At 39.9% G+C, this 22,314-nt stretch overlaps 1 protein-coding gene across 10 annotated transcripts in view; it reads right to left on the bottom strand.

The window, feature by feature from the left end:
• Positions 1-3,239: 3,239 nt before the first annotated feature.
• Positions 3,240-22,314, bottom strand: part of LOC146503609 (roundabout homolog 2-like) — a 312,156-nt gene continuing 293,081 nt past the window's right edge. For 5 of the 10 annotated variants that reach the window (XM_085184221.1, XM_085184220.1, XM_085184222.1 and 2 more), the window contains 9 exons: positions 21,367-21,492; positions 16,384-16,543; positions 13,894-14,157; positions 12,769-12,986; positions 8,652-8,834; positions 8,020-8,178; positions 7,633-7,899; positions 6,022-6,213; positions 3,240-5,581 (listed from right to left, as the gene is read on the bottom strand). In XM_085184221.1, the coding sequence (XP_085040347.1) occupies positions 5,580-5,581; positions 6,022-6,213; positions 7,633-7,899; positions 8,020-8,178; positions 8,652-8,834; positions 12,769-12,986; positions 13,894-14,157; positions 16,384-16,543; positions 21,367-21,492 (1,571 nt within the window). In that variant the 3' untranslated portion in view covers positions 3,240-5,579. The remainder of the gene's footprint in view (positions 5,582-6,021; positions 6,214-7,632; positions 7,900-8,019; positions 8,179-8,651; positions 8,835-12,768; positions 12,987-13,893; positions 14,158-16,383; positions 16,544-21,366; positions 21,493-22,314) is intronic. The other 5 variants (XM_085184225.1, XM_085184226.1, XM_085184229.1 and 2 more) reach the window with 2 other exon arrangements.

The raw sequence follows: 22,314 nt of genomic DNA on the forward strand, positions 1-22,314 counted from the left end.
TCTGTAAACATATTCTAAGTGGACAAAAAGGACCGGATTGGTTATGGTAAGTACAATAACACAGAGTTATAAAGATACTTGAAAACCAGGTAATTTAATTTTTTTTATATATAACCCCTTTGTAAACCCTTTTCACCGAAGTCTAGTTACCAACATACGTAAAGATATTACACATAAAAAATACACGGAAACATTGGAAATCAGTTTTAGGCAGGTGATCACTAGGCCACTAACCTGCTGATAGCGAATTTGGTAAAAAGATGAAAAAAAAAATGCTTTCAGGTTCTTTTTATACATGAGTAACGTAAGTAAAAAGTTAGCATAAAAACGGAAGCACAATTTTATATACAATGCCATAGTTATTGGTGCCTAAATGGTGAAATCTACATCTGCGCAATGGTGCAACTGAGGTTTAGAAAAATAACACAGAACAAGTTCACAGTACATGATTTAATAAAAAGATCACAGCTGTCTGTTTGGCATAACCATGCAGATTGAACAAAGTGAACTCTAATTTGTGAGTTCACCAAGGTCATTCTTTAAATTCCCTCCCCAAAAAACGTTAAATACTTTTTTCCCCATAACTTTATATAGTAGTTTATCTACTGAACATGTATTGATGAAAATGCTGGGGGTGCTTCACCAATCTCTGGAGGAGCTCTATGGATCTTCATAGTCAATGCAGAAAACTCAGTAGACCAGATCATGATGTGACAGAAATGTCAGGACTTATTATAAGCTCTATGCAGCAAGTGCTTAATACATAATTCAAAAAGCATTATTCCTCATTATGTAATTTATCAATACATATATAATCTTTTTTGATTATTAAGCTCACATATAACATATATTTGATATCATTTAGGAAGTAAGCGATGGACTATAATGATTAAAATGTGAGCTCATTGTTTGTGAGTGTTTATAGAGATTTTATAAATATTTAAAGAGGAGATTCACAAATATTTTTGTCAGGAATAACTGTGTGGAAACTTTTTCTTGGTGACTTCACTCATGGTACAACATTCTTTCCATCAACACTAACTGTCGGTGAATTTATACTGCAGCATTTAAAAGAACAGTTAAGAGAACAGTTAAGAGTCACGTAACAATAAACATCTTAAACAGCAACACGTATTCCCAAGGCATGATGGGAGATAACTAACAGCTCCCAACACACCACAATATGTACCAGGATTAATACAGTAGGACTACTGCACTTACAAACTTACAGTCTGGTCCTGCCTACCCACCTATCTCACGTGGGTTATATTTGCATCTGGCAATAAATATTTGTATGTTCAGGTTTCAGACTGGGTTTTTTTTTTCTGTTCTTGGATGTCCGTGATGTCACTGACTGCTAAATAGACTTAGCATGATCATGTCAAATATATAGCATTCTGGTTGTGATCATAGAAGTGCCAACCACTTCTGTTTGTGAGGTTCAGCCAGTCAGGGGCTAGCCAAGGCTAAAAGCCAAGGCTATGGGGCTGGTAACACATTCTGAACATATCACGTCCACGTGGAACATTTTTAAGGGCTCAAATGGTCTAAATAGCTCATTTTTTGTGGTTATGATTCATTCCATGGGCACCTTCATGAAAATCCAGAACAACCACTGTTATACCCAAAACATTGCTTATTTGAGACCAGAGCAGGTAGTTTGTACTGCCTGTGCCGGTATGTGAACTACTCCTTCATAAAAAAGTAAGAATAGAATTATTTGTTGGGCTTTTTAATACATTTAGGTGGCAATGTAATTCATTTTTATCCATTTTCTTAACCACTTATGTGATTCAGGATCCCAGTACAGTAGGAGCTTATCTCATTTGTGATAGTTTGAGAGGTGGAATACACCTTGGGCAAGCTGCCAGTCCACCACAGGGCTATCACATAGAAACAGCCATTCACACCTATGTCCAGATTAACATCACCAATTACCTGACATGCAAACATGCAAACTCAACACAGAAAGGCCCCAGGCTCTGGCTGGCTGATTCAGCCCCTGGATTTTCTTGCTTTAGGTGACAATGTACCACCATGCAGCCTGCTTGCTTATACCTGAATGTTAATGCCGATACAGAGGCTGTTCCTAATTTTATGCACCCCGTTCTACACCACTTCTTTCACAAGTTTTTTGGAGAATTTTCACAGATTTTAGTTTGAGCTCTGTGCAAGAGAGCTTGAAAGCAAGCTGCCTGTCTCAGTGATTTAGGAGATTTGGGTTTGTGTTTGAAGCTGCTCTTCTGGAAGGATCAAGGCAGGGATTGGTTTGACATAAAACGCACAGCTGAGTCAGGAACCCTTTTAAACACACAGCGAGCTAAACATCTCTACTGCATACACACACAGCACAAAATAAACTACACTTGTGCTGTTGCTGAGTCAAACACTATTAAGATATTAGCAGGGCCATGTTTTGTAGAAAAAAGGCAAACTTGCATTTTTAATGTTGCAGCTGCAGTGCAAGTATCCAAGAAAAACTGAATATTTAACCTTGAAAATGATCTTGTTTGACTGTATTTTTGTATGTTCTGTATATATTTTGTCTGTCATACTGTGTCAAATCTGACCTCCCGCGCTATAGTCTTTCTATCAAAGACAAAGCCATTTTCCATTTTTCAAAAATATTTTATTTTATATTGATCCAGGTACAAGGAAATAAAAGAACATGGATTTATCTTACAGGACGTGGGAATGAAGCTGTAAAAGTTTATTTTCTTGATCCACTCTCTTCTTGGACATGCAAGTGAATACAGAAGGTGGTTTACAGGGGGAGAAAAAGGAGAATGTACCGTACTGTAGAAATGGCATTGGATCAGGGTGTCGACCTCACCCTTTACTGTACAGAAAGACTTCACCCAACACCTTTCTCTTTTTGTCATTTTTAATCCTCTTTTATAGCAAAAAAAGGCAACACACAGATAGGCTACAAAGAACCAACAATATTGAGAAAATGAACAAAGGAGAGGAAAAGCACTTTTATCCTTTGTCCTCCTGACAAGCAAATTGTGAGCATTTTTACTCCTTGTGTTGAAAGGATTGTAAGTTTCTTCAGTTTTGACATGAGAAGAGCAGTGCAGTGAACATGCAAGACGAAGAGTGACGACTACTGACCCGGCACTTCACCATGCTGTGAGCACAGTGTGCCTTTCATCTCATTATGGCCTCGCTGCTCGGCTCTGACACCAAACTTTACAAGGAACAAAAAAAAAAAAAACACATTTTATATCTCACAAATCTTTATGCATATTTCACAATATACTTTTATTATCATTTTAATAAATACAAAACGACACTGTGATTTAAAAGAAAACAATGAGTATTAAAGAGACACTAAAACGCATTAGACAATCTTAATTTGGTATGTTCTTTTACTGACATCTTAAGGTGGATGAACCAGCACATTATACTCAAAGTCCACAGCAGAAAAGAAAAGAGGGGACGACAGAATCAGACATGAGAGGGATAAACTGTCAATGAAAATGGAATGGCATAATCAAGTGGAGATGCGTATGGATATATACACATATATACACATACATAAACACCACCAGAATGTAAAATAACCTGAGATACTCTTTGCACCTCATTTCCAGAACACTGGCCACTGGGTGGATGGTAAAAAAAACAAAATGACATGGCATGACGACAACAGTACAACAGCATCTGATGGCCTTTAGTTTCCCACCCCCCCCTTTATCAACATTAGCAGTACAAAAAAAGACAAAACAAACAGTCATTAAATCACAAAAATCCTGAACATTAATATTGAAAACATCATTGTTTTAAGCAGCGTTTTGGAGTCCATAAAAGGCATACAAAGAAAAAAGCTTCTCATTAAAAAAAAAGGACAACCAAAAAAGAAAAAAAAGTCGTTTAAAAAGACAACAATTGAGAATCAGAGGCTGAGAAGTCGAAAGCGGCAAAACATAAGTGTGTGTGTGTTGTGGCAGTCGGGCAGACAGAAAGTGTTCTGCTCCACACTCGGGTTGCACACATGGAGGCAGTGAGACCTACTAGTTAATATACAAGGCCTTTCTCCATTTTCGCTCCACTCAAAGCTACGTTGTAAAACATACGCACTCATTTTTATCCCTTAACATCACTGACACAAGACTGTGCTGATCTTAGCATACTGGAGGCCAACCACCGCTTCTGTAGATTTCATTAATGAACAGCACCCAGCTGAACCCAGCAGGTCGGTGTGTTGTTTTCCTGGATCATGCTGTACCCAGTGACAACATCACAAACACCAAAGAGTAAGTGCTGTAAAAATCAAACAATTAAAACAATATTAGTAACCAAAAGACAATAAAATGAAACAAACAAACAAAAACACAAAAGATGTAAACAATTGCTGTTGTTCCACTCATGATTTAGGAGTAACATTACCACTAATAACAATAAATGCTCCTTTGTTTGTGTTTCCTACCTATTAAGGCCATAGAAGAATCACAAATCTGCCTTTGTAAGTGCTCTGACCGGACTGCAGCATGCGGATAGATTTCAGCGACTCCTCCCTTTTAACCGTTTTATTCTAAGTGTGCTGTTTTACTGAATTATTTAGGTAGTAAAACCTAATAGAAATGAAAAAAAGAAACAGAATTTGAAATGCTCGGAAACCCTTGTACTAGAATGGAGCCAATGCTTGGAGTTGCCCCCAAACACCGAAAACTAGATATTTCTATTATTTTAGGGGTTAAATAACCAACTACAGCAATACAGAATCCTTTCTGTACTTCTTTTGGCCTCGTATCTGTCCTTCAGACCCTCAGGAACCTTGTGTGTCTGCCACCCAATTTGTCTCAACTGTGGAAATGGGCGCCTTATTTGTTGCTGTCTGTGAGCAAAGCATTACTCTTTAATATCTCTCTGTACATTAGCATATATTTTTCTTCTCTCTACTTTACAGTACAGAAACTCCTCTTCACATATTCTTCCGGTTCTTCATGTCAGCAGGAGCTATGTTTTTTTGTGCTTATCACCAAAAATTGCAGTGCAAAAACAATAATTAATAATAACAATAATAATGATAATAATTAATGGTAGCTATCAACAAACAATGGATTATAAAACAATTATTTTATGGCACAACAGCCACTCATTTCACATATAATACAAATAACCAGATAAAACCCAACTGTTCCTGTATATGGAAATAAAAAGCTCAAACAGAATCAGGCTTGCATAGCAATGCAACAACAAGTTAAAGAATATATTTACAGGAAACAAAATCCCCTTTTCCTCAAGGGCAGTTACCAGAAAATTTGTTCTCTTATAGATGTTTTGATTTTTTTCTTTTTTAACTTGCCTTTTTCTAACAAAAAGAAAATTGGAGTAAGGTAGGAGGTGGAAAATATTTTCTTGAGGACAAAAAACATAGTAAGATGTACAGTATGTCTGTGTCTATACATCGCATTTACAGTTCTGTGACACTGTTTTTCTCCGTAGTTCTCATTGCTGCACTGCTTCCCTCTGAGGACACACAGGTAAGGACAAAGTTCACTACCCCGGCAAAGAGGGTGTCACTCTTCCAAAGAGAGAACAGGTTCTCTCCAGTTTAAACTGCAGGCAGATCACTCTGTGAGAAGAGGAATAAAAGAAAACATTAGGATTGGAAAAAAAAAGAGAAAAAAATTTGTTAACTTTAAGTAAAGAACCTAATAAACATGTTGGGAGACATTTTTGCCAGGAATTCAAAGGAAACAGCTGGACTGACTCTTTCACAAGTTAAAACAACAACTGCCAGTACAATAAAATCTAAGTTGAATCCATCCATATACACAAACACTGACAAGCTTTTGCAGAAAATATGTGCTGAAACAGCCAGACACACTTAACACAGGAAGTGTGCACAAGTACTGACAGGGTGGATAAACTGTTGTTTGGCAAGATGCAGTTATAGTAATTTTATGGTAAGCATTGCTGCACTACAAAACTTGCCCTTTTTACTGCAGTATATGTGCCGTGCCATATACCATAAAACACTGCTGTCAAACATCAAAGTACTAAATTACTCACATAACTCTCCTGAGTACTGTCCTTGTCCGTTGGTCCCCAGAAATTCAGCATGCTCTGTGGCGGTCCACTGGTGTGGTTGTCGTGGACCCTCAGTCTTGCGTGGCCCTGTTGAGCCCTTGGAGGAGCCTGTGCCAGAACTGTGGCCACCAGGGGAGGGGAACGATGGTTTACTGTATGGCAGACACCCCTCTTCTAAAAGCACACACATAGGAACCGAGAGGCACACTTTAAGTTTGAACTTTTGTTATTGCAGTGTTACACATCTTGCATCTGATGCATGGAGACAAAGAACACTTTGCAACCACCACCCCACACTCTTGACATCTGCAGAGTGGCCGTGCCAGCGAGCAATGCCAGGGCGTGCCATGGAGAGGACTCTCAGCTTCGCACATGGCCTTGCAGCCACCACCCTTACGATGAGGGTAAATACAATAACAGGGGGACTACTGGCTGCTGTGGCACCTCCTGCTGCAGGGCAACATAACATTGACCCTCAGTAGTCTCCATCATTGCGTGAAATCTCATCAAACTGCTCCCCACTGCTCTGCTAATGACTGTAATATAGCCTTCCCTGACCTCACTGGAGTCTACTGCAAATCAGTCAGTGCACTGAAACATGAGGGAATTCGCCTACAGTGTTTTTCGTAAAGATGCTGATTCTGACACCTGTCTTTGTCTCACAGCCTCAGATTAACTGTCTGAGAAACTCCTGGCACAAAGAGTCCAAGGAACGCAGCATGAAGAGCTCTAACGGTCACAAACAAACAGGCGTGTGCACACATAAGATTAATGAACACACACACAGATGGAGTGTAGAGAGCTGCTGTTTGTGTGAGAAGAGAAAGCTAAAGCGATTAGAGTGCATTTCAGTTGCTGGGGCCTCCTGCCTTACTTGGAGTGGAGCAGGCTGGTACTGGCAACAGTTACAGGGGCATTACGGTGGCTGAGGGAGGGCTGAGGGGGGCATTCTGGAAACCAGAGCAAGTGGCAGACAGTGCAATCTGTTCATGGGAGCCCAGTCTCAAAGCAGCATGACTAACTTCAACACAATCACTTAGAGAAAAATCCCCAACCGCAAAGGCACAGCAGCAGCTAAACTCCTGTGTTATTGTTGTTTTCTGGCCATAATGAAAGGAATTATCTTTGTATTAAAATAAATAGTTCAGTCAATAACAAGAAATATTCCACTTCCCTTTTGACTTCACTTGCTTCGAAAATAATGTTATTTTTCTTGCTAATGAATGGTTTTATGTGAGTATAATTATTTTATAGATTTTAGGTTGCAAAGTGCATTTTCTAACAAATAAAAAGGATGAATTGTTTATGTGAGCAAAATGTAATGTGCTTTCCTGAACAACAGCAGCAAGACTCTGATCTGCACTTAATCACAAACATTTCCAATTGGTTATTATTACATTAATTCATAAAAAAAACTTTAAGTCCTAACAACCTCACCTGACTTTCAGCCTAATGCTTAAAAAAGCAATTGTTGTAACCCATTAGCGCACACATTGTTGCATACTATGCTTTAAAGTGAAATTTTTATCTCTGTGTTAGCCTTAATACATTAATGCCTGTTCCCGTTTTATGGCTAAATATTTTCATCTGCACCTGTTTTGTGGCCCCTGCGGCCATCATCAGCTCGGTCTGCAGAGCCCAGCCTGTCTTGAACCTGGCGATGATGTTCCAAAGAAGTGCGCGTCTGTCTGTCAATAGAGCTCTTCATGTCTTCTGGCCCACACAGGGATCCTGACATAGGCGGGCGCTCTAAGGAAGAAGCCTTCCTATCTGTTGGGGGCGCCATGCTGCTTATACTGCGGCCCCCCTGGATACGGCCCTGCCCCTGACAGGGAGGAGGCTCAGGTGGAGGAGGTAGGTCTGTGCCAAGAAAAAAACACACTAAATCAACTGAATACGTGAGTTATGTATATATTACCATAACCCCCCTTTTTTTAATTTAAACTTTCAAAATGTGTTTTCGGTTGCTTCCTCCCTCACCGTCTGCACCAGCATCTCTCCGATGGGGTGTTGTGCCCTGACTTCTGGGTTTGCGAGTTGGCCTAGTGGCCCTCTGGTGGCCCAAGCTGTGTGTGCCGACTGTGCTGCCATCTGTTGAAAATGGACTGCTGGGCCGAGGCCTATGGGACAAGCCTTTACCTGCAGGAGGGATAAAGGACCACGGGCCAGATGGTTAGTAAAGATATTACGGAGCCAACAGTGAAGTCAAAACAGTCATCAGGAAAAGGAAAAGTTATCAATCAAGATCCAGCAAGCCTAAAGGTAAATGTTTTCATTAGAAGGGAGAGCATTTGGTTGAAGTCCTTAAAAGGTTTTAAGCATAGCATATCACCCAGATATTACACAATGCACCAAAGAAAGCAGGGGCAGATCAGAGCTAAGTCACATTTAAGGATCAGGAGATACCCGCAATGTAGCCATATAGAGCAGGTACCATGCACAACCTGGGCACAGCATCCAAAAGCAACAGAAAAGAAAATAACAAGGCAGCATTATGAGGAAAACATCAGCCAATGGATGTCAGGAGGAACAATTAGAACAGAGATGAAAAGATAATTTGTCAGTGGCAGACGGTCCAGCCCAGCAATGGATATCTGGTCACACACACCAACCTCTCTTGCTGAGGCTAGTGCCCTCAAGGCGATAGCCTGCCTTGTCTGCAGCAGCCACCAGGGCCTGGGCAAAACTGCAGTGGGTAAAAATCGAGCCATCAGATGAACTGCCCAGACTGGACCTATGGCTGGAGAAATTACGGTCATCTTCTGAGGCCGAGCCCCACCCATTCACCATGGACCCTGTAGAACACCATAGGTTTCAGCACAGATGTTTGTGTGTGTTTATGTGAGTATGTGTGTAAATGGATAGTTATTTATCTGAAACACTCACGCTGAAATCCCAAGCTCATACATAGCTATAGCCTCTATGGATATATGAGCTCACATTCTGAACATCTGTGCTTTGATTAGACATTTAGATGAATAAACTTATTGAGTGGTCTTAAAAAAAAGAAGCCATATGAATATTGTACACTTAAATGAATTAAATTTGCTGTGGGGCATTTCTGTTCTTGCAGGTGAGCGCTTTGTATAGTCATTCTGTTCTGGCATGCCCTCTTTCATCTATTATAAACACACACATTGCATACACACACACAAAAGTGCACATTTACACACACCAGAATATACACAGTGGAACAGCAGGACTGTCATCAACTTATTTTGCACGTCTTTTGATAAAGAACAATGAGCGCACCTGTGCAGAGCAGAGTTAGCTACACGACTGCCTCAGGTGACATCTCACAAAACATCGTATTGAATCAAACACCTGGAGGTATGCGCACAGACTTTTTTTTAGTCCCGTTTAAAAATGCACAACCATCGCTGTCTAAAAATGTGCAGTACTTTTAAGAAAACTACAGGTTTTAACTTCTATGTGCACAGCACTTTAATGGTTTAAAATTCTATGAGCATTCATCAATATACTGCTCAATAAGCTACAACAACACAAGCGAGTATTTTACAGGATCAAAGGGGCACAAATAAATAAAATGTGTATATACTGTCAGGCTTTTGGCTTACATGCTACTATATTTCTTTATGCCTTAATTTTTCTTCCTTCGCATAAAAAGCTAGGCCAGCACTTTAAATATAAAAGCATCACTCTGCCAATAAAAATATGCCATTTTGGCAAGCAAAAACACAGAGAACAGTCGGCTAATGTGACAGCTTTCAGTGGGACTGGTTTGGCAGTCTTTGCTAAAGTGGCATAAACCCAAGCACTCAGCTCACACACACTATCCTTCCCTCACACAGAGCGATGTGATTGGACAAACTGGTGTAACACAGAATTGGGGAGATGTGAGGGTAAAGGTTGCTTAGAGAACAGTGGGGACAAAAGTTAGCAGCAGGATTCATTAAAAGGTCAGGATAATACAAAGGGTAGCAGATTCTTGGCCCAGGACTGCTGCATATTGCAGGCCGTGATTCAAATGAACACAACTAACACATGAGTGTGCTCTCTCAGATGGCACTTCCCTTTGCAACACAACAGATCACATTAACAATTGGACATAAAACTTGTTAATATCACTGTGGTTTATTTTACCAGACACACTAGGAAATCCCCTTCAAAGGCTTCTCCAACTTCCCCATCTGTGAGTCTCTTTGTCTGTAACCAGATGTCTCAAAGAGACTGTAACTTAGTCACTGGTTGTGACTTTATGGAATTGCACTTTCAACAGAAGAGATTGCAACATCTTTTCACTCCTATTGCAGGGAAATTCTCTCAGATTAATGGAAACTTCTATAAAATATAGGCTTGCATAAGGTAGAGTACCCCCTTACACATCCCATTTTTACAGAGCAAACTGAAATCGAAGGCAACTAGTTTGAGCCCTCCATCTTTCCTGGCCATTTTCTTTGAAATTCTTTTCTAAGAGTTTTTCACTAAGAAAGAAAGACAGCAATTCCACTGGGTCCAATCCTCCCACGAAGAATAGAGCAGATAATGAAGTATAGGCAGTGCCAGCCAAAGCACTGAAGCTTCCAAGTCCTTTCGGCTCAGCGAAGGAACACTGCCTCAGCAAATCACATCACAGAATGACTTTTCAGTTGCTCTAACTGCCACTTTCTACTGCAGAACCTCTGGAGCACTTCTATTCTCAGAAACAGCAATCCAATCAAACTGTGATCATTCTAACATAATTTGATAAAAATTCAATCTAGTTTTCTTTTTGCCCTAGAAATATAACTTTTTTTTGGCTCCAGACCAAGGTTTGCTCTACATATCTGCCATTTTATCACATCTTGAACAAGAGCAATGGGCCAAACTGTGTTCTCGAAAAAACGCTGGCCGACACCCTCCATGTTCCATGCACTGATAGAGCAAGACCAGTAAACGCTAGGCGGATGGAGGGCAGTAAAACCCAGGCTGCCTCCCTCCTGCCACTAAAACTGATTTACACTGACGGGAACCCTAATCTGCATGTCGTTAAGTAGGAAAATCATTCCCCCTGATGAGCAGGCGTCTACCTGCCACCAGGAGATCTGACCCCACACCTCGCAAACCTGGCAAGACTTTATGGGTGAGTAATCGCCCAGAACAGCCAAGCTTTCAAGTCATTGTACGCATAACAGCTTCACTGCCACCACATTTTAGCTGTGCATGACCTATATAGAGCCAAGTAATACCTACGTGTTCACCTCAACTCTGTAGCTCGTGCAAGCAATCGCTCTGCAATACCACCACAACAGGAGGAGTTACATTTATCAGCTAAAAATAAGTTGCCTTAACTCAGAGCATGGAATAACGCATTGGAAAACCTGTGCAGACAGTTCGCTGGTGAAAAATGGCCCCTGAGGAGAGTGCAGGTTCTTTTCTTCTTTTTTTTCCCCTGGAACATCACTGAAAAGTTAGATTTACTGGCCTTTGGTGTAACATTATGAAAACAGACCTATTTCCATATTATTAAAACAATGACAAATCCATCAAGCGACGCTTGACAGCAATCTCACTCCTGCCCCTCCCCTGTTTGTGTAGCCTTAAAACGGTGGCTACAATAAATCTCAGCAGCGTCTCCCCTTTTCCCTCTCTTCCTCCTGCTCACCCCGGAGCTGGGGCCGTGTCTGTGTTGTCAAACGATGGGGTGAGAGGCAGACTTGGAGAGAGATAAAAAGAAATAGTGCTGTCTTCAGAGTAATACAGTGGAGGAGAGATGCAGCAGATTAGGGCCCCGTTGCCGCTTTATATTCCTCTAAATACATCAGCAGCAGCATGTGTCAGTGCTACCAAAACCACTGTTCCATCATCCCTTGGAAAACCACTCTTTAATGTTTCTACTGACAGGGTAGGCCAATATACAGCACTGTTTGTCTTCTTATTTTTGAGCTTTCTCTCCCAGATAGCCCAGCTCCTTCGATTTTTTGCTCTCTTCCTTATTCTTACCACCCATAAATGTCTCAATATAGCCTTTTCAGTGTTTACACACATAACCTGAGGGGTACACAGTATGACAGGTCAACACTAAACTAGACGTTTCTACCAAACCTATTCCCCATATGTCACTTTTATCATAAAAGTCCATTTTTGCACTTTTACCCCTTTACATTGCAGATGGATAGTCAGGCCTGGTCAGTATGATAGCAGCAATCCAGAATCCAGCTCTTCCACTGCAATGTCATGCCCTTCATATGTCCCCTTAACAGACGGCTGTAAAAGTTTTCAGTGAGTTGTAAAAATGGAAATGGTGCCTCTAGTCTGGAATGGAATATGCCGCACGTGAAATTTATTTCAAATCTCCTCGGGAAGATACGGTTGGCTCTGGCTCCGGAGCTGTGTGCAAGTTAAATCACAGTCACTCTCCCCTACCCTCTCCCTCCTCTTAATTTCCCTCTCACTATCCTGTTTAAAATTCATGGACTTTCTTATCTGTTTTCTTTTTTGAAAATGATAATTGTAATTCCCCAGAGCCTGCCAAAGGTGCTTAAAAAACTTGATTGAGGGCCAAAAATTAACACACCAAAGTCATGAAGAACGTGTTATGAACAACAATCCATTTGCCGTTAAACAAGATGTAACAACAATGGGAGTTGAATGCATTTTACCTGCTTATGGACATTTGAATAACAAGAAACAAATCCCATTTACTTATGCATTAAAATAAATTATACTGCGGTTAACAACATTAGGTTAAAGCCCCGCTGGCTCCAGATACAAATCCAACAGCCTTACCTGTTAAAGAGCTGTCCAGGTTGTCCATGCTAGACCCTGGTGTGTGCTCAATTCCACGGGGATGCCTGGCTCCATAGCCTTCATCCTCCTCCTCCTCCTCCTCCTCCTCTTCCTCATCATCAGGCAGGTCAGTTTCCAGGTCGGAAACCATTGTGCTCGACACGTAGCCCACTGGAGGAGCTGGAGCCTGGGGAGGAAGAGAGCCTCCCTGCATGTGCCTGGTAAAAAAAAATTAAAATAAATAAATACTCCATATAATCTGATATTGGGGAATGTGGAGCGGCGATGACTGTCGAACGTATAACATGTGGTTGCATGTGGAAATGTAGAGCTAACTACAGAGACCTGTATTATGTGGGCCGCTGAATAAATATGGACAATTTCACTAATTCCACAGTGCAGCTTGTATGCTAACACAATGACCTACTAATTGCTGCTGTGGATGGTATAAAGGGATGCTCTCCAGGCCTGTCGACACATGGCTGTCACCTCAGTGGCAGCCTGCTCTGCTGACAGTCACGTTTGTTAGAGGAGTGCAAAGTCTTTGACGCGGTTTGCAGTGGGAATTGGTTGTAATTACTGGCCCTCTGGTGTTGTCAGAGATGCTCTCTAACCAACAGAGTCATTACCGGGTAACATGACATCTCCTTCCTGACAAGGCTTCCCAGCTCCCCCACTACCACCCACTTCACTATTATGAATGAATGCCAGTCTCTCATTCTCTGTGCGTTGCTGACAGAATGAAGCATGGTCTTCATCTGACTTGCATGAGCACAACAATGGAATGCACCGTACGAGTGTAGGGGGAGTAAACAACCATGGGTATGAAATTGTGTCTCTTAGAGTGAGCAAAATACAGTAGTCGCCTAAGTGGTAGCATGGGCCCATTAAAATGGAATGATTAATGGGTTTATCGCCGCTGCACACACAGTTGACATGAGGAATACTGCAGGAACAGAATAAATCCTGGAAGCAATAAACAGGAACACAATGTACAGTAAGCACTGTAAAATAAAAACAATGCATGTACGACTACAATAGTATATCTGTCTAGATAAATAGATTGATAGGACTGCAGTATCTAATTTAAATATTTACAATGCTTTTTAATGCTGCTGTGTTTACCATGTTTGTTTTGCCATGTCCAGTTGGTACGCTCTGGTCAGCTCATCCAAATGGGCCTGGAGCATGGGCTGCATCTCATCTCGGGGAGAGGGGGTCAGGGTGGCTGTGGACTGCTGTCCAAAGGACACAGCAGCAGGGGATGAGGCGACCCCTCGGATAGGCGGGGTGGGAACCCTTTCTTCCTCTTCCTCCAGCTCATCCTCCATGCCCTGGTGGAGATATGTCTGCACAGGCATGGGCGGTCCCCAACCATCGCTCTCATACCTGAGGGTAAATGCATGTTTACCACACAAATGTAGTTAAGGTTACATATAGCCTGAGCAAGAGCTATAAGCAGTTATTTTTGTTACTGATTAATATCGACTTATTTTTACTATTTAGTATTTTCCCAATTATCAACCAATGAGTTTATCTGAAAATGCCAGAAGCATTTGATAGACTTAACAAATAAGGAGCTTGGAGGTTTAATCACCACAACCGAAAATGATAATCTACTAATTTAATTTAGCACAGCTTGCTGATTTTAAAGCTATGCATGTTTTATAGAAATCAAACTGGGAAGTATGGACAGACATAGTAATGGCATTACTGTAGATGTGTGATATTGTCAGTGTCTGCAAGTAAAAGACGATTGAGAAAAGTAGATAGCATAAAAAAATAAATATGTCAAAAGAAACTGATATGTGCTAACACAGTTTTGTGACCTTCTCCAACTTTCATCGGACAGCAATTTGTTATACAACAGTCCTGATTAGAATTACAGTTGGTGTCAAGCTTCAATTCCTCATAGCTGTGCTTATACATGCTGAAATAATACTAGCCATAAAGAAGGTGTTCATTATAGAAATTTGTCAGTGCACACTCCATAGGACATAACTGTTTTAATCTGCTGCCATTAAGAGCGGCCTCAGATTTACAGTGCATGAGACTCTTCATTTGCCAGATAGCCTATTAAAGCAGATGACTCTCCCAGATTGGAAATGGGAGTAAGAGGACATGGTGCCAACTGGACCAAAGAGAGACACTCTCACAATCACTTACACAAGTTACTGTTAGTTCACACTTAAAGTACAGCGTTGATTTACTGCATTTACCACACAAAATCCATTTCCATCCATGTTTACCAGGTAAACTATCATATTCACCCCGACAGCTAATGTAGAATCCCCAATTAACCTAACAACTATCTCTTTGGACCATGGCTGGAAGCTTGATTCAAGAGGAAACTAACGCAAAAACAAGGCAACAGGCAAACTCTACAAAGAAAGGCTGTGAGGCAACAGTGCAAACCACTGCACCATTACATTAAATGAAAATGAAACAAAAAATATCAGATGTCTGGTACGACATTAATCATTTATAAGAATCCAGCTTTTTATATCAACTTCAGCCTCAGTGTGTGTGGATAACATAAATCTATCTTTACAAAACAGGACTATTAGGAGGGGTTTTTTCCCCACTATGGAATTCATCAGCGAGATTAAGCCAAAGCTACCCGTATGTCTACAAACTCACAAAGACACATGTTTTATTTTCATTTATTTTATAGATAGAAAAACGGGTCAGCAGATAGTTTGATTTCCCACCCATCTGTATGTGGGTTTTTGTGTAAGAGCCCTGTGCAAAAGAGCACGTGTGCTGCCTGTAGAGACTATACGCGCATTGATCCTTTGCTTCTCGTCAGATTTACAGTACTAAGTCAATAAACTGAGTGAGGTACAGTCAGATGACATTAATGCACAATGCAACTAGATTTAGTGTGTTGCTTATACAAGAAGTTGTTGGACATCATCTATATCGTTTTGCTTTCTGTGATCATTTCTTTTGTACTGCCATTTTTATTTTGTGTGTAGCTAGCTGCCCACAAAACACACAAAATATTACTTGGAACAGGTTTACTTTTCTCCCTCTTGCGCTTCCACATGAGCTCATGCTTCTTCTCTTCAATATCAGAAATGCCAGTTACAAAGGTTCTGCGTATGGCTTCTTAGCCTCCTAAATTTTTCCTAAAAGCCTTAACTTGGCTACAACAGATTTTCAATGACAGTGGACACAATATTTTTAAACAAATTCTTGACAGCATGACTTGTATTTGAGCTGACTTTCAAAAAATAATTTAAAAGTTGTAATGTCTTAATTGTCTGGGTATAGGCAGCATTAGTAGACTAAAATAAACTGACGTATTACATTTGGTTGCTCCAAAAAACAGGAGGCCCAGTGTGAAATGGGAGGTGATCCAGAAAACAATATAATTGGGTCAAATGGGCTGTAAAAGTTAATGAGAAATAATGACAAATACAAAAAAGGAGAGCAGTTTGAAAGATTTGGTATCTGATCGTTTGGTTAAAATAAAACTTGTGTCGTGCTTCATTTTCTACTGAAAACTGAGCTGTAAAGTGTGTATGTTGTTTCTATGCATTTAAATGGTTTTTCATTATCCATTCAAGATGGAATCATTTGTGTGTATTTTTTTTATATTAGCAGACATACCCTCCCCCGTCGTGGTGATCATTGGGATAATGGTCCATCTCAGTACCAGGGAGAGGGTGAACAGGAGGAGGGGGCAGGGGAACGTTGGCCCAATTGGACCCGTTGGCTTTAGTAGGTTTAGAGCCAGCCTTTGTTTTCTTCTTCTTTCCTCCCTTTCCACCTAGAAAAGATGAGACACAGTATGAAACTGTATGAAAACGACACTGTATACAAAAACCAATTAAAAACGAATAAACAACTGGGAGAGCATTTGACATCTGACAAATGTCTATTATAAATAAACTCAAATTATTCTAAACACACTACTTGGTTTACAAATCCATTTGGACTGTTTCAACACAGCCTTGGAAAGTTGTACACATTTTCAAACACAAGATTTCAATGCGCTCCTGCCTATCAGCGCTTCCATAGAAAACCTCAAGGTTGCCTGATGAAAAGCATGCTTTCATTGATTGATTGGCTGAAAAGCCTCAAATCTCCATAGAAACAGAAGAAAACTGCAGTAAACGAGGCTGAGGCAGACCTTTGTGCTCCACCCATCCCTCAGCGTCCCCTTTCACACCGGGCATTGGGTTCCACAATGAAATATCTCACTTCACAGCATCATCATAATGAATGGCTTGTGTAGTGTCGATGTGTCCCTAATGGAATTCACTGAGAGTCTATTACTACTTTCATTTCTTTTATTACACCGGAGAGCCGCTAACCCCATCTATTTCCACTCATATCCCTCCAACACCAGATTCTACCTGGTCCCATCCATCTTTATAAATCTGCCAGCCAGTTCAATACCAAGTTTTATATGATTTGGTCACTGTGGAAGAAACCTTTATTTGTTTATTTATTTTTTTCTTTAAAAGATATTTGACTTCAAATCTCAAAAACAAAACCACCAAAAATATATCCTGGAAAAAGATTTCCTGTTTTTTTATGGCTATTTGAAATTTTTTTAAATCTAGTTTCTATAATAATTATTTATTTATATATATGTAATGTATCTTATATCTACCACTTCAGTAGGGGCAATTCAACAGCTCTGCCATGAATCCTACTTTTTCAGGTTTTGCAGACACCTTTTAAGAAACATGATAATTCCATGTGTATGATATTGAGATTATAGCAGATACTAAACTGCATTATACTGTGTTTAAAGGTCTTCTGCACATTTACCCCATCATGCATATTAAATTTGCTTCATGGCCAGAACATCTTAAGATCCATGAAATGAAATTATGCTTCATGATGTTCTGTACTGTATTTTGACTTTCAGTGCTACAGTAAAAATGGACACTGTTTTTAAATAAATGAAAATGAAAATATACTTAATAGTCACAGTAAATATGTTTTTTATAACATTATTGGTGGTTAGTATTACTTAGTATTATTCTGAGAAAAGAACATTTTAATGTATTTTCATCTGAAGGTTCACCATGCATATGTCGGAGTTTTACAACCCTGTAGCACACAACCAATATGTGGGAATTAATATTAGTATTTGAATGTTAGATTGTGCATGGGCAAGGGGACTGGAACCTTCTGTGGATTATGTCAGGCTCTTCCTACAAGTAAACACCTTGCAATCCATAAAATAACCTCAGCCTGACATCACCACCAATACTAAAAGCTATTTTTGGGAATCTCTGCTAAACGCATTTGTTTTTGTCATCTGTTGGTTAGCCTTTGCTGCCAAAGGCCTGTAATCACTTTTTCCACTGGCCCAAAAAGCTGCCAGTATGGCATCTTATGCAATGTAATATCATGCACGCTAACGTAATGTAATGAAGTAACTTGGCTCAGACATGATAAAAAAAATATCTCATTGTCATCAAAAGACATTTACAGAAGCAATAGAGTACATCTTGACCATCTCTTTTTATGAATACCAGACAGCAGGAAAATCAGAAACAGTGGGCAGTTTGTTTTTAATCCAAAAAGTATAGATTTTTCTGCTATTAAGACTTACCTGCAAGAATGACAAAAACACTTTAATGAAAGGTGAGCATGGTTAAAAAAACAAACAAACCCCAAAACAAGTAATAATACTGGCACTAGAGAGAAAAAATTAAAAATGAGAATATAGAAGAAGTGTCAGAATAAGATTAATCAAGAATGGAAGTAATAAAAGAAACAACTGTAAGCCCAAGGCAGGTGGCAGCACAGTGTAAGTATAGTCTGAAAGTAATTGGGTTTCCTAATCGTACCTCTGGGCAACGCTTGACTTTTACCAATAAATGGTGAGCTGACGTGATTGTTCAGTCATCCTTAGTCCCTCTACACAAGACCAGCCATCAATATTGTAAATGAGCCTCTTCCAGGGAAGGATGGTCTGGCGCTGGAATTGCAACAGCTCAACCCAAATATGAAAAATATAGAGAGAAGCTGTGGCTAGGAGCTATACAAGAATTACACAGCGCACTCATCTCCTCTGACAAAACTGGGCCTCTCTTCAAAGGGGAAGTGATACTAAATATAGATGGAGCTTTGGGTATTTATACCCAGGGTTTGGGCACTCCCATTCTATAACTGTAGGGCTGCATAGCCTTGAGCTTGCTTTGTTTTCATTGGGTGCCTTAGTGCTGAGGGGAAAAGCCACAGAGAGACTTGAGAAAGACTATACAGCCAAATACAACTCATGAGTGGGGAAAATATATAACTGAAAGTCTTGTATCATCATATTTAGTTTAGGTTAAAAAGAAATAAGGCAACATGTTACATAATGAATGGAGATGCAACAACAGAGAGTTCGGGAGCACAGCAGGTAACGCATAACCATGGACTTCACATAATCACAGACTTTGCAGCTTCACGGGATGGGTGAGAGTGTAGGAAGAGAACAAGGTGTCTTTGGGGTCTCTAACTACTACAGAAAACACCAGTTACCTCCTCTCCCCTACACTAAGAAAGGTTTTAATGAGCAGCTTCATGTCCCAATGGAGATCCACGCTGTCATGAAAGCTGCTCTATTTCGGTTTCTTTTTATCCCGCTCTCTCCTCCTTCAGACCTGACATTCATTATTCCTTCCATGTCCTTAGAGAGAGAGCAAAGCACAGAAACTCCAGCAGCCCCCTTCCCCTCATATGTTGAGTTTACTTTGGTTGAAGTCTGAATCAAAGCTTAGCATGTACTGGTTCAAAATATCATTAAGTTTCACCTCACAGAATATCTGTTATTGATTAATTTACTTTTAAAGCATCATTAATATCGGTAAGCATGATTATTTCACTGCACATTATATTGCGTATATACTAGACAATATGAAAAAAGAGACATCTATTTAAAAATAACTGAAAGATTCTTAATGAGGAGAATTCTTAAAACATTTTTGTTTTAAATAATCCACATATAGTTACATCTCTGCCGTCTTTTTGACTTAATTCTTAATGATTTAATTATTTGTATTTACTTTCAAGCCATCGGATAGAAGTAGAAATGATTTGGATATCTGTCTGCTGTTCTCTTCAGACTTAACCTCTGCTCTTTCAGGACTTCTGGTCTAGCCAGTGGATATCTGAGCCAAGTCTTCCTGTTCAAACTGCCGGCCATTGTTTACTAATTTAGATACCATTAAAAAGCTGATAAAGAAAACACACGGTTTATATAGGAGCTGATGGTTTAAAATTATGTTTTGGGGAATGCACTCTTTTTCTTTTTTGTACTTTCCTTCTCAAATGAGGACATATTGGTCACAGAATACAAACAGACTTCAAGTGGAAACCAGAAAGCGTCTTGCCCCTTGCCCACAGACTCTGCGCATTAATATGCAAATATTTGCTGAGATTAGGTAAACAGATTATCTAAATCTGTCTACCGTAACTGTAAACATATGCCAGGAGACAATAGCTTGCCTAGAGTAAAGAAAGCTCTGAATATATGAGAAAATCTGTCTATTAGCATATGGAAAGTTAATTATTTGAGACAATATTTTCCGTTTCTTTAATAGGTTGAAAAACTGAAAAAGAACAACAGGTTGTGGTTTAATGAGTGACTAATTGCTGTGTGGATTTTATTACTTTGCATCAATCTTCTCATCTACATCTAGATATATTTCCCGAAATGATTGCAAAATGTTGCTTTAAAGCATATTTGCACAATCTGTTTGTTTAGTGTAAGCAGAAATTTATGTGTTTAATTATTTCTTTTCATCTTATGAAATTATACTACTATGTGGCAAGCCCAAACTGGGACATAAGTCACCTGTGGTTCTATAGGAGGAATTTGCCTGTAAGGCATGACCATTTCACATCCTTCTCTTCAACCCACAGTGTGCCTCAGCATTGAATTAGAGACCAGTTAAAGCAGTGGCTTGAAACTAGATAAAAGAGGAGAGTGGAAGGAAGACAGTCAGAGGGATGCCCTGGTGTCCTATAAATGACATTGTAATTCTCTGAACATGGGTTTTAGTGTAGTCGACCACCATTAGAGGAAGAGGGAAAAAGGGAGGTATTTTTGCCACTTTACCCAGCCAAGCATCTCTAATGGTGTCTGTGTGTGTATATAGTCCACTCTGTCTGAAAGACTCCCCCTGCCCCTACTCCCGTCTGCTCACTCACACAGTGAGAGACAAAGCCTTCCCAAAGACCAGCAGTAATGGCATGAACCCAGCCTTAGCAACTGCAGCCATAATTTGTCAGTTGATTATATTACTGTTCTTTCTTTTGACTGAAGTTTCCTATTTCATTATGCTTTGAAAGACTTTTCAACTCACATCCATCTTTACATTCAGCAGTAGTTGCGCTCAGAACCCCACATAACAAAAATAACACCATACCCTTCATATGTGATCAATTAGAAGCAGGGAGAGCTGTGTGAGCCAAGTATCACTGGTGATGGTGAGGGGAATTGTGTTATTAAAAATGTTTTGGATATAAAGTTTGTACATGCAAATAACAAATAAATAAAGCAATTAAGACATCAGTCGATCATAAAGTTGGCTGGGGAGCAGCGTGTCCCAGTCTGCTTAATTCTCTGCTGCGTAAACCAACCTGAGAGACTGCCGCTTCGCTCTGAGCTGTTGTGAGAGCTGGTGGTGCTGAAATCTTGTGATTGGTTGTGTGGTATTCTATTAGACAATCCTTCGGCCAATCGGTAGTCAGGAATGAATAGGAGGGCTACAGTGGGGGTTAAAGGGCAAAAATCACAGTGGCATCAGGTGATTGGCAGTTAGCAGAAGCACATGCAAACATGCAGTTAGAGCATCAAGCAAGCAGGATAAAATCAGGACTCATATGTTCAAAAAGCTGAATTATTTAACCCTATTTGATTCGTATGCAACAGACCAATCTGATTTGTTGTTGATTTGATAAACACCAAGCTAAGCTTTCACAATACTGATGAATGACTCAGTGGTAGAGAGTGGTTTTTTCACTATTTGTCCTGCTTCAGAGAGGTATAATCACACATAATCATGTTTGAGCATACTTCTTGAAATAATTTCAGGGAGAATTACAAAACATTTTTGAAAGAGTCACTGCAATGTGTAAAAACTATAATTAATCTATTTTAGAAAATCACCAGATCATAAATACGTATTAGAATAAAGCCGAAGAACTCTCATTACGTTTAAACTATCAATCTCCATTCGGCCTTGAAAAATCCTGCATCAAATCCAATTAATTTGGATTATTTTCTTAAATATTAGTCAAGCTAAAATGGATTGCCAATTACTTTGAAACTGAAGGAGCTGCGGTACCGTCAAGAAAACTCAGCGGGTAAATAGATGGATCGCTTAAGTGCAGTGTTCTTTTGTGAGATGTTTATTCAGCTTTGGAGAAAAACCAAGATGATGTCTGCTGAGGTAGAAACCGCTCTTTTTAATACAACCTCTTCCCACCACAGTGGCGCAACAAAGACCTCCACGACTTTTGAGGGAAAAGTTTCAATACCAACAGGCTGTCTTGTTACAACTGTAAACCTGTGGCTTGTAATCTGGC

The sequence above is a fragment of the Neolamprologus multifasciatus genome, chromosome 14, assembly GCF_963576455.1.
Source record: "Neolamprologus multifasciatus chromosome 14, fNeoMul1.2, whole genome shotgun sequence".
NCBI lineage: Eukaryota > Metazoa > Chordata > Actinopteri > Cichliformes > Cichlidae > Neolamprologus > Neolamprologus multifasciatus.